Here is a 13316-nt window from a genome sequence, read left to right as displayed (position 1 = left end):
TTCTGGGGGTTATCCCTTTCAGAGAATGTAGTCTTCTCTTTCCTGCCTGAGTGACCCTTCATCCAGGAGTCTGGTCTCTCCGAGAACAGTGATGGCGATGGTGTATTGCTTCAGCTCTGCTGCGATGAGTGCAGTCCTTCGTTTCAGGCCTTTCGTCGCCATGGCTCGAGTCCAAGAGAGTCCTTATGTTACATGTTGCTAGTTGTAAGGGGACACATTTCTTCTTATTTAGTTTTCAACCACTGAAATAGACTGTCCTGATAGGTGCGGTAGCCTATCTAGGAAATTTAGAGTGGGCAATATTTAGGACACCTTTTCTAGGCCTTTCCCCAGCCGGGATGCGAACTGTGGTTCCTAAAACGGTCTGCTCAGACGTACAGCGGTCTGCCTGGAGCAGCTGCCATTCAAATCCCGGCTGCTGATGACCAATAGCCCTGTGCCGTTACCGTGCAGGAGCCTGGCTAGGAGCTTCCTGATCATTCAGTCCTGCCCCCGTTACCAAGCACCCCGTCGCCAGTAGACTTTAATGGTGCAGGAAATCTAGGTGGAACTCGCTGAAGAGCAGTAGTGGATACCTGCGCGCTGAGTGACATAGGGGACATAGGGCACATAGGGGACAAAGGGGACATAGGAGACATAGGGGACATAGGAGACATAGGAGACATAGGAGACATAGGGGACATAGGAGACAAAGGGGACATAGGAGACATAGGAGACATAGGAGACATAGGAGACATAGGAGACATAGGGGACATAGGAGACATAGGGGACATAGGAGACATAGGGCACATAGGGCACATAGGGCACATAGGGGACATAGGAGACATAGGGGACATAGGGAACATAGGGGACAAAGGGGACATAGGGCACATAGGGGACATAGGAGACATAGGAGACATAGGGGACATAGGAGACATAGGGGACATAGGAGACATAGGGGACATAGGAGACATAGGGCACATAGGGAACATAGGGGACATAGAGGATGTGCTTGTCCCAACATAATTTATTTGCTGTTGGAATGGGCTCTGGTGACATGGAAAAAAATCCATGACGACCAGCACCTCCGTCAAAGCACCGCCTGTTGCACGCCGTCAGCATGTTACTTTTCTCTCAGGGTGAGCTGCCATAAACTTTGTCTTCCCAGACTTACCCACAAGGCAGTGGCACGGTGGTTGGCCGATACCAGGGCGTGTCCACATAATGTGGGCCTGTGCACTGCTACCCTGGGTACCGCTGTAGCTCCGAGATCCCCTGCCGAGTGAGCCTGGGGCCACGGGGACGCCCAGTTAACGTGTGTTACCACGAGGAGGCCCAGCAGGAGTCTTGGTGATGGAGAGGCTGTATACTGGCAAGTGAAGGCTTACATGCAGAGCTTGCTTCCCGGTTTGCTACAAGTGCTAGCCAGTGGCAGGAAGCTGTAAGCGAGAGGGTTACAAGCAGGTGGGAAGTAGGCATGCACCTTCCCTCTAACTACTGCACAACTGCACGAGATGCATCACAACACCCTGTGGGGTACACACACATGCTGCTGCTCTCCTTGCTGTCTGATTAAACGCAGCTCTATTAGGTCAGGAAACAAAAGCGATGATGCATGAGACTGTTTTCTGGTCTCCTCTCTCTCCAGGTTCTTCCTCAAGTTCTTCCTGAAATGCAACCAGAACTGTCTGAAGAACGCAGGGAACCCACGAGACATGAGACGCTTTCAGGTGGGAGAGAGAGAACCGTAAAACCTAATTTTACATCATAACATTAGACACAACGGTAATGCTGTTTGATGGTAGCTTTCAGGTCCTGTCTCACGTGTCCTTGTCTGTCCCCCTGACCCCTTTTCCTCTATGTCTCTTGTGCCTCCTGTCCATGTCTGTCCCAGGTGGTGGTGTCTACCACGGTGAGTGTGGACGGTCATGTCCTCTCTGTGTCTGACAACATGTTTGTCCACAACAACTCTAAACACGGTCGCCGGGCCAGGAGACAAGACCCCTCAGAAGGAACACCCTCGTACCTGGAGCATGGTAAACTCTCTCTCTCTCTCTCTCTCTCTCTCTCTCTCTCTCTCTCTCTCTCTCTCTCTCTCTCTCTCTCTCTCTCTCTCTCTCTCTCTTTCTCTCTCTATCTTTTTCTCCCTCCTCAACTCTATCACTACCTCCCTCTTCCGTCACTTTATTTCTCTCGCTTCTCCCCCCTCTCCTCTCCTTCCTTTTCCTCTCTTCTCGCCCCTCTCCTCTCCTTCCTTTTCCTTTCTTCTCCCCCCTCTCCTCTCCTTTCTTTTCCTGTCTTCCTCCCCCTCTCCTCTCCTTCCTTTTCCTCTCTTCTCCCCCCCCCTCTCCTCTCCTTCCTTTTCCTGTCTTCTCCCCCCTCTCCTCTCCTTTCTTTTCCTCTCTTCTCCCCCCTCTCCTCTCCTTCCTTTTCCCTCTGAGATGATGAGAGCAGCAGTGAATCCTGTATTCCCCCAGTGGCCGGCTCTTGTTAGAACTGCCATAGTGTCTTATGAGGACCATGTGTCGTAGCAGGACTATGGTTCTTATGAGGCCCCAGGAAGCTTAAAGACAACGCTGAGCTTATTTCCTATGAGACCTGGCTGGGTTTATCCTCCAGCCTCTATCTCTCTCTCTCCCCCAAAAGCTTTTCCCAGGTTAACACACACAAGCATGCTCGATCACACACACACACACACGCACGCACGCACGCACGCACGCACGCACGCACGCACGCACGCACGCACGCACGCACGCACGCACGCACGCACGCACGCACACACACACACACACACACACACACACACACACACACACACACACACACACACACACACACACACACACACACACACACACACACACACACACACACACACACCCCTAATACTTTGTAATGATTTAGAGCCTGCTCAGATTCCTCCAACTCAAAGTAATCCAGTTAGATTCTCATTATCTTTTCCCTGACGGTAAATAACAGGAACATATTTTTCCTGTGTGGAACGACCTCAACCCCAGGGACCATCATGATCAAACTACGACTGGATTTGGGTGATAGCGCACACTAGATTACATTAAGATTCAGCGTTAAGTTTTAAGTCGCTGTGATGACTATTTTCTAGGTCTGTGTCCCAAATGGCACCCTATTCCCTATATGGTGAATTATTTTACACCGGGGCCCATATGGAGAGGGAGGAAAGAAGGAATAGAAGGAGGAATAGAGCAGAGGGAGAACAGAACATTACAGGGAAGAGAGTGGGGGAGCGTGGGGGAGAGAGGATAGGTGTGAGAGTAGAGATGGAGGAAGAAGGGGAACAGAGAGAAGAAAGATGCATGGGAGAGGAGAGGAGAGGAGAGGAGAGGAGAGGAGAGGAGAGGAGAGGAGAGGAGAGGAGAGGAGAGGAGAGGAGAGGAGAGGAGAGGAGAGGAGAGGAGAGGAGAGGAGAGGAGGACCTCTAAGTGTTTTGTGAAGTATCAGGGCCTGTTTGAGGCAGTACTAGGCAATCAGCGCACAATGATATGTATTGCGGTATCAGGGCTTGCGATAGGCAGTACTAGATGAGCAACGAACACAACAGATGGCAGAGAGGAAGACCCCAAATGTTAATCTTATCACATGGATTCATGTTTCACCATCTGGTTGACTCACACACACACACACCATCAGGGTCGATGAAAATACTTGCAGGATGAAGAGGAGGAGAGATGAAAAGGGAGAGAGGCAGAGGAAGGAGGGGAGAGAGAGGAAAGGGAAGGATGACGGAGAGAGAGGAGGGTAAAGAAAGGGAGGAGAGAGAGGCAGAAGAGAGAGGGGAGAGAGAGGAAAGGGAAGGATGACGGAGAGAGAGGAGGGTAAAGAAAGCGAGGAGAGAGAGGCAGAAGAGGGAGGGGAGAGAGAGGAAAGGGAAGGATGACGGAGAGAGAGGAGGGTAAAGAAAGGGAGGAGAGAGAGGCAGAAGAGAGATGGGGAAAGAGCAGAAGTCATTCTGTAGTAAAGTGGATTACCCTGCTTTGGAGAATGACATCATGTCTGACAAGCTGAGGATCTGTAAAGTAGAGGAGATTAAGCCTTTATTTATTATTTATTTGTAATTCCACTGCTGTTCTTTTCTCCAATCTGATCCAGTAATGTAAAGCCTGTAATCATAAGATCCAGGGGTCAGTATTACGCCTCACAGCAGACCTCCTTATGAATTGGAGAATTTAGTTTTTCTCTTCATAGAATCAATCAGAAGGGAGAAACTGTACTGTGGGAGTTAAAGCTATATTTCTGATTGCTCTCCCCCCTACCTCCCTCCTCCCTCCCCCTCCCTCAACAGCCACCCCTTGTATCAAGGCCATCAGCCCCAGTGAGGGCTGGACTACAGGCGGGGCTACAGTCATTATCATTGGAGAAAACTTCTTTGATGGACTTCAGGTCATATTTGGTACCATGCTGGTCTGGAGTGAGGTCAGTAGCGTGTGTGCGTGCTTGTTTGTTTGTTTGTTTGTTTGTTTGTTTGTTTGTTTGTTTGTTTATTTGTTTAACAAAAAATGGTGAAATTTTCGTTCGTTCACTAACTGGGGACATTTTGTTAGCCCCACGAGGTCACTGGGGGGTTTTGGGTTAAGGTTAGAATTACGTTAAGAGTTATGGTTAGGAGCTAGGGTTAGGGTTAAATAGAGTTTTTGGGGTTAGGGTAAGGGTTAGAAGTTTGGAACCACCAAGACTCTTTCTGGTGCAATCGGGGAAGAAGATCCTTGGTCAGGGAGCTGACCAAGAACCCGATGGTCACTGACAGAGCTCCAGAGTTCCTCTGTGGAGATGGGAGAACCTTCCGGAAGGACAACCATCTCTGTAGCACTCAACCAATCAGGCCTTTATGGTAGTGGCCAGACGGAAGACACTCCTCAGTAAAAGGAACATGACAGCCCGCTAGGAGTTTGCCAAAAGGCACCTAAAGGACTCTCACACCATGAGAAACAAGATTGTCTGGTCTGATGAAACCAAAATTGAACTCTTTGGCCTAAATGCCAAGAGTCATGTCTGTGGGAAACCTGGCACCATCCCTAAGGTGAAGCATGGTGGTGGCAGCATCATGCTGTGGGGATGTCTTTCAGCGGCAGGAATTGGGAGACTAGTCAGGGTTGAGTGAAATATGAACGGTGCGAAGTACAGAGAGATCCTTGATGAAAACCTGCTCCAGAGCGCTCAGGACCTCAGACTGGGGCGAAAGGTTCACTTTCCAACAGGACAACGACCCTAAGCAGACAGGCAAGACTTCTGGAAAAGTCTCTGAATGTCCTTGAGTGGCCCAGCCAGAGCCCAGACTTGAACCCAATCGAACATCTCTGGAGAGACCTGAAAGTAGCTGTGCAGCAATGCTCCCCATCCAACCTGACAGAGCTTGAGAGGATATGCATAGAGGAATGGGAGGAACTCCCCAAATGCAGGTGTACTAAGGTTGTAGCGTCATGCCCAAGACTCAAGGCTAAAATCGCTGCCAAAGGTGCTTCAACAAAGTACTGAGGAAAAGGTCTGAATACTTATGTAAATGCGATATTTCAGTTTTTATTTTTTGCACAAAAAATCTCAAAATAATTTTTTGCTTTGTCATTGTGGGGTATTGTTGTACATTGATGAGGGGAAAAAACTATGTAAACATTTTTAGAATAAGTCTGTAACCTAACAAAATGTGGAAAAAGTCTAGGGGTCTGAATACTTTCCGAAGGCACTGTATAGAACTTGTTTTTATTTACATTTTATTTAACAATTTTTTAACTATGTCAGTTAAGAACAAATTCTTATTTACAACGAGATACAATGAATACACCGGCCAAACTCGGACAACGCTGGGCCAATTGTGCGCCACCCTATGGGACTCCCAATCACAGCCAGTTGTGATACAGCCTAGAATCGAACCAGGGTCTGTAGTGACACCTCTAGCACTGAGGTGCAGTGCCTTAGACCGTTGCGCAACTCTGGAGCCCCAAAATGTTATGGGGTCTGTAATGACAAGTGAAGTAGATATGTAATATTACAACCTTCTTTTGTCCCCTGTCCCCCTCCGTAGCTCATCACAGCCCACGCCATCCGGGTGCAGACTCCCCCAAGACACATCCCCGGGGTTGTAGAGGTCACGCTGTCATACAAATCTAAACAGTTCTGCAAGGGCACACCTGGACGCTTCATATACACAGGTAAATACATCTTAATTTAACACACCTGATGCTACATATTCCCAGGTAAATACATCTTAATTTAACACGCCTGACGCTACATATTCCCAGGTAAATACACCTTAATTTAACACACCTGACGCTACATATTCCCAGGTAAATACATCTTAATTTAACACACCTGACGCTACATATTCCCAGGTAAATACACCTTAATTTAACACACCTGACGCTACATATTCCCAGGTAAATACACCTTAATTTAACACACCTGACGCTACATATTCCCAGGTAAATACACCTTAATTTAACACACCTGACGCTACATATTCCCAGGTAAATACACCTTAATTTAACACACCTGGCGCTACATATTCCCAGGTAAATACATCTTAATTTAACACACCTGACGCTACATATTCCCAGGTAAATACATCTTAATTTAACACACCTGACGCTACATATTCCCAGGTAAATACACCTTAATTTAACACACCTGACGCTACATATTCCCAGGTAAATACACCTTAATTTAACACACCTGACGCTACATATTCCCAGGTAAATACACCTCATTTTAACACACCTGACACTACATATTCCCAGGTAAATACACCTTAATTTAACACACCTGACGCTACATATTCCCAGGTAAATACACCTTAATTTAACATATACACTGGGGAGGAGAGGAGAGAGGGGAGAGAGGTAAGTGAGGAGAAATGAAAGGAGAGGGGGAGAAAAGAGAGGGATGGAAGAGGAGTGGGGAGAAAGGCGAGTGAGGAGCAATGAGAGGAGAGGAGAGGAGAGGAGAGGAGAGGAGAGGAGAGGAGAGGAGAGGAGAGGAGAGGAGAGGAGAGGAGAGGAGAGGAGAGGAGAGGAGAGGGGTAGAAGGGATAATGGGATAACCATGGTCGGCCATCTTGGCCTCCTGGTTGGTGGTTGGCTCCAGTCTGTGTTTAGTGCCAGTGGGTAATCATATAGGACTGGCATGGTGTAGCCTGGCAGCTGGCAAGGGAATGGCACATTGACATGCACACACACACACATACACATTCACACACACACTGGGGACAGCTGGTATCACTAATCAACTTGTGTTGGGGAGAGGAACCACATGCTGCCTGCTCACAGACCTAATTAATTCATCACACACAATACTGCTGCTACTACTGGAATAAACAAACACACACACACACACACACACACACACACACACACACACACACACACACACACACACACACACACACACACACATACACACACACACACTGTACAGTTGTGGCCAAAAGTTTTGAGAATTACACAAATATTAATTTCCACAAAGTTTGTTGCTTCAGTGTCTTTAGATATTTTTGTCGGATGTTACTATGGAATACTGAAGTATAATTACAAGCATTTCATAAGTGTCAAAGGCTTTTATTGACAATTACATGAAGTTGATGCAACGAGTCAATATTTGCAGTGTTGACCCTTCTTTTTCAAGACCTCTGCAATCCGCCCTGGCATGCTGTCAATTAATTTCTGGGCCACATCCTGACTGATGGCAGCCCATTCTTGCATAATCAATGCTTGGAGTTTGTCAGAATTTGTGGGGTTTTGTTTGTCCACCCGCATCTTGAGGTTTGACCACAAGCTCTCAATGGGATTAAGGTCTGGGGAGTTTCCTGGCCATAGACCCAAAATATCAATGTTTTGTTCCCAGAGCCACTTAGGTATCAATTTTGCCTTATGGCAAGGTGCTGAATCGTGCTGGAATAGGCATTGTTCATCACCAAACTGTTCCTGGATGGTTGGGAGAAGTTGCTCTCGGAGGATGTGTTGGTACCATTCTTTATTCATGGTTGTGTTCTTAGGCAAAATTGTGAGTGAGCCCACTCCCTTGGCTGAGAAGCAACCCCACATGAATAGTCTCAGGATGCTTTACTGTTGGCATGACACAGGACTGATGGTAGCGCTCACCTTGTCTTCTCCGGACAAGCTTTTTTCTGGATGCCCCAAACAATCGGAAAGGGGATTCATCAGAGAAAATGACTTTACCCCAGTCCTCAGCAGTCCAATCCCTGTACCTTTTGCAGAATATCAGTCTGTCCCTGATGTTTTTCCTGGAGAGAAGTGGCTTCTTTGCTGCCCTTCTTGACACCAGGCCATCCTCCAAAAGTCTTCGCCTCACTGTGCGTGCAGATGCACTCACACCTGCCTGCTGCCATACCTGAGCAAGCTCTGTACTGGTGGTGCCCCGATCCCGCAGCTGAATCAACTTTAGGAGACGGTCCTGGCGCATGCTGGACTTTCTTGGGCGCCCTGAAGCCTTCTTCACATCAATTGAACCGCTCTCGTTGAAGTTCTTGATGATCCGATAAATGGTTGATTTAGGTGCAATCTTACTGGCAGCAATATCCTTGCCTGTGAAGCCCTTTTTGTGCAAAGCAATAATAACGGCACGTGTTTCCTTGCAGGTAACCATGATTGACAGAGGAAGAACAATGATTCCAAGCACCACCCTCCTTTTGAAGCTTCCAGTCTGTTATTCGAACTCAATCAGCATGACAGAGTGATCTACAGCCTTGTCCTCGTCAACACTCACACCTGTGTTAACGAGATAATCACTGACATGATATCAGCTGGTCCTTTTGTGGCAAGGCTGAAGTGCAGTGGAAATGTTTTTGGGGGATTCAGTTCATTTTTATGGCAAAGAGGGACTTTGCAATTAATTGCAATTCATCTGGTCACTCTTCATAACATTCTGGAGTATATGCAAATTGCCATCATACAAACTGAGGCAGCAGACTTTGTGAAAATTTATATTTGTGTCATTCTCAAAACCTTTGGCCACAACTGTACACACACACACAGAACAGGAAAGTGGGTAGAGAAAAGGAAAGTGGGTGTATTTTCACATCCCTATTCACGTGTAAAGCTGTTTTTATTCTGGGCAGCCTGCTTTTCTCTCCTTCCCTCTCTCTCGCTCCTACAAGTCCATTTACATGTATCACCATTCATCAAAGAAGCTACAATCCCTTCCTCCAGGCAGAGATGCAATGCTGTAATCCTGTGAGGTCTGTTAGGGGCTGTAAAGAGCTGTGAAGTGCTGGCAGGCTTCTGGCTGTAGATTGGGTTTGTGTCCCAAATGGCACCCTATTCCCTGTATAGTGCAATCCTTTTGACATGAGCCCTATGGGTCCTGATTAAAAGTAATCCTCTATATAGTTAATAGGATGCCATTTGGGACGCATGTTGGAGGTGCATGATGATGAACTCGTTCAGAAGTCAATCCTTTCCTCTTCAGAATGCAGTCGCCACCGCTTATCACTGCTGATATTAAAAGACCCTGCTGCTGGAGCACATATAAATCGAACCAAATGTTATTGGTCGCGTACACATATTTAGCAGATATTATCGCAGGTGCAGCGAAATGCTTATGTTTCTAGGTCTAACAGTGGTACTGTTACAAAACTATACACAAATCCCCAGATATGAAAGGAAATAAGTTACGAAATACCAGAACGAGCAATGTCATATTCCGGAATATAAATATACTGCATATACAGTACCAGTCAAAATACCAGAACGAGCAATGTCATATTCCGGAATATAAATATACTGCATATACAGTACCAGTCAAAATACCAGAACGAGCAATGTCATATTCCGGAATATAAATATACTGCATATACAGTACCAGTCAAAATACCAGAACGAGCAATGTCATATTCCGGAATATAAATATACTGCATATACAGTACCAGTCAAAATACCAGAACGAGCAATGTCATATTCCGGAATATAAATATACTGCATATACAGTACCAGTCAAAATACCAGAACGAGCAATGTCATATTCCGGAATATAAATATACTGCATATACAGTACCAGTCAAAATACCAGAACGAGCAATGTCATATTCCGGAATATAAATATACTGCATATACAGTACCAGTCAAAATACCAGAACGAGCAATGTCATATTCCGGAATATAAATATACTGCATATACAGTACCAGTCAGAAGTTTGGACACACCAACTCATTCAAGGTTTTTCCTTTATTGTTACTATTTTCTACATTTGTAACGGGGCGCGTAGTGAGGTGCGTTCCGGCGGCAGAGAAGTCAGGCGCAGCTGATTTACAACGGTGTCGTTTAATAAACATAAAAACCACCGTCAACAGAACAATCAATCAATGAACGGGTCAAACAAAACCCAGTCTCCACCAGCATAACGTACACTAGCACTACAAGAAACAAATCCGCACAAGGACATGGGGGGAACAGAGGGTTAAATACACAACATGTAATTGATGGAATTGAAACCAGGTGTGAGGGAAGACAAGACAAAACCAAAGGAAAATGAAAGGTGGATCGGCGATGGCTAGAAGGCCGGTGACGTCGACCGCCGAAAGCCGCCCGAACCAGGCGGAAGTCGTGACAACATTATAGAATAATAGTGAAGACATCAAAACTATGAAATAACACATTTGGAATCATGTAGTAACCAAAAAAGTGTTAAACAAATCTAAATATATTTTATATTTAAGATTCTTCAAAGTAGCCACCCTTTGCTTTGATGACAGCTTTGCACACTCTTGTCATTCTCTCAACCAGCTTCATGAATGCTTTTCCAACAGTCTTGAAGGAATTCCCACATATGCTGAGCACTGCTTTTCCAACTCATCCTAAACCATATCAATTGGGTTGTCGGGTGATTGTGGAGGCCAGGTCATCTGATGCAGCACTCCATCACTCTCCTTCTTGGTCAAATAGCCCTTACACAGCCTGGAGGTGTGTTTTGGGTCATTGTCCTGTTGAAAAACAAATGCTAGTCCCACTAAGCGCAAACCAGATGGGATGGCGTATAGTTGCAGAATGACGTGTTAGCCATGATGGTTAAGTGTGCCTTGAATTCTAAATAAATCCCTAACAGTGTCACCAGCAAAGCACCACCACACCATCACACCTCATCAATGCTTCATGGTGGGATCCACACATGCAGAGATAATCTGTTCACTTACTCTGCATCTCACAAAGACACAGATGTTGGAACCAAAAATCTCAAATTTTGACTCATCAGACCATAGGACAGATTTCCACCGGTCGAATGTCCATTGCTTGTGTTTCTTGGCCCAAACAAGTCTCTTCTTATTATCGGTGTCCTTTAGTAGTGGTTTCTTTGCAGCAGTTCGACCATGAAGGCCTGATTCACGCAGTCTCCTCTGAACAGTTGATGTTACTTGAACTCTGTGAAGCATTTATTTGGGCTGCAATCTGAGGTGCAATTAACTCTAATGAACTTGTCTTCTGCGGCAGAGGTAAGTCTGGGTCTTCCTTTCCTGTGGCGGTCCTCATGAGAGCCAGTTTCATCATAGCGCTTGATGGTTTTTGCGACTGCACTTGAAGAAACTTTCAAAGTTCTAGAAATGTTCCATATTGACTGACCTTCATGTCTTAAAGTAATGATGGACTGTCGTTTCTCTTTGCTTATTTAAAATGTTCTTGCCATAATATGGACTTGGTCTTATACCAAATAGGGCTATCTTTTGTATACCCCCCCTACCTTGTCACAACACAACTGATTGGCTCAAATGCATTAAGAATTAGAAAAATTCCACAAATTACCTTTTAACAAGGCACACCTGTTAATTGAAATGCATTCCAGTTGACTACCTCATGAAGCTGTTTGGGTGAATGCCAAGAGCGTGCAAAGCAGGGTAGAGTACCGGGTGGTAGCCAGCTAGTAACAGTGACTAAGTTCAGAGCAGGGTACTGGGCGTAGGCCGGCTAGCGGTGACTATTTAACAGTCTGATGGCCTGGAGATATAAGCTGGTTTTAGTCTCTCGGTCACAGCTTTGATTCACCAGTACTGTCTCTGTCTTCTAGATGGTAGCAAGGTGAACAGGCCGTAGCTCGGGTGGCTGAGAACCTTGATGATCTTCTTGGCCTTCATGTGACACAGGTCCTGGAGGGCAAACCGTGTGCCCTGGTGATGCGTTGTGCTGACCGCGCCACCCTCTGGAGTGCCTTGCGGTTGTGGACGGTGCAATTGCCGTACCAGGAGGTGATACAGTCTGTCTGACAGGATGCTCTCATTGGTGCATTTGTAGAACTTTGTGAGGGACTGAGGGGCCATGCGGAATTTCTTCCTGAGGTTGAAGAGGCGCTGTTGCACCTTCTTCACCACACTGTCTGTGTGCATAGACCATTTTAGGTTGTCAGTGATATGCATGCCGAAGAACTTTAAGCTTTCCACCTTCTCCACTGCGGCCCGTCGATGTGGATAGGGGCGTGCTCCCTCTGCTGTCTCCTGAAGTCCACGATCAGCTCCTTTGTTTTGTTGATGTTGAGGGTTATTTTCCTGGCACAACCCCGTCAGGGCCCTTATTTCCTCCCTCTAGGCTGTCTAATCGTTGTTGGTAATCAGGCCTACCACTGTTGTGTTGTCAGAAAACCTGATGATTGAGTTGGAGGCGTGCGTGGCCCCGCAGTCATGGGTGAACAGGGAGTACAGGAGGGACCTAAGCACGCACCCTTGTGGGGCCCCCAGTGTTGAGGATCAGTGTGGTGGAGGTGTTGTTGCCTACCTTCACGAACCTGGTGTCAACCCATCAGGAAGTCCAGGACCCAGTTGCACAGGGCGGGTTTCAGACCCAAGGCCGTGAGCTTAGTGCTTCATGATGAGAGAAATGAGTGTTATGGGTGATAGTCATTTAGTTAATTTACTTTGTATTCTTGGGTACAGGAACAATGGTGGACATCTTGAAGCAAGTGGGGACAGCAGTCTGGGCTAGGGAGGGATTTAATATGTCCATAAACACTGCACATGCTCTGATGACGCAGCTTGGGTGCCGGCAGCCTAGCGAGAGTTAACAGGCTTAAGTGTCTTACTCTGTCGGCCATAGAGAACGAGACAATCCTTGTGAGCAGCGATGGCCCGCGTTGGTGGCTCTGTGTTTTCATCGAAGTGGGGAGAAGCTGTTTAGCTTGTCCAGGAGCAAGACGTGGGAGAGAGACCTCAGTGTCCGCAACGTGGCTGGCTTTCCCTTTATAATCCATGGTGGTCTGGAGTCCATGCCACATACAGTGCCTTGTAAAAGTATTGACCCCCCTTGGCATTTTTCCTGTTTTGTTGCTTGACAACCTGGAATTAAAATTTATTTTGGGGGGGGTTTGTATCATTTGA

At 46.6% G+C, this 13316-nt stretch overlaps 1 protein-coding gene across 1 annotated transcript in view; it reads left to right on the top strand.

Annotated features, from left to right (window-relative positions):
• Window positions 1-1050: 1050 nt before the first annotated feature.
• Window positions 1051-13316, top strand: part of LOC120041199 (transcription factor COE1-A-like) — a 56369-nt gene continuing 44103 nt past the window's right edge. The window contains exons 1-6 of the mRNA XM_038986131.1: window positions 1051-1118; window positions 1243-1329; window positions 1628-1709; window positions 1874-2015; window positions 4298-4428; window positions 6032-6158. Coding sequence (XP_038842059.1) covers window positions 1051-1118; window positions 1243-1329; window positions 1628-1709; window positions 1874-2015; window positions 4298-4428; window positions 6032-6158 — 637 coding nt within the window. The remainder of the gene's footprint in view (window positions 1119-1242; window positions 1330-1627; window positions 1710-1873; window positions 2016-4297; window positions 4429-6031; window positions 6159-13316) is intronic.

The sequence above is a fragment of the Salvelinus namaycush genome, unplaced genomic scaffold (assembly GCF_016432855.1).
Source record: "Salvelinus namaycush isolate Seneca unplaced genomic scaffold, SaNama_1.0 Scaffold414, whole genome shotgun sequence".
Lineage (NCBI taxonomy): Eukaryota > Metazoa > Chordata > Actinopteri > Salmoniformes > Salmonidae > Salvelinus > Salvelinus namaycush.
This window is presented reverse-complemented; position numbering and strand designations above follow the sequence as displayed.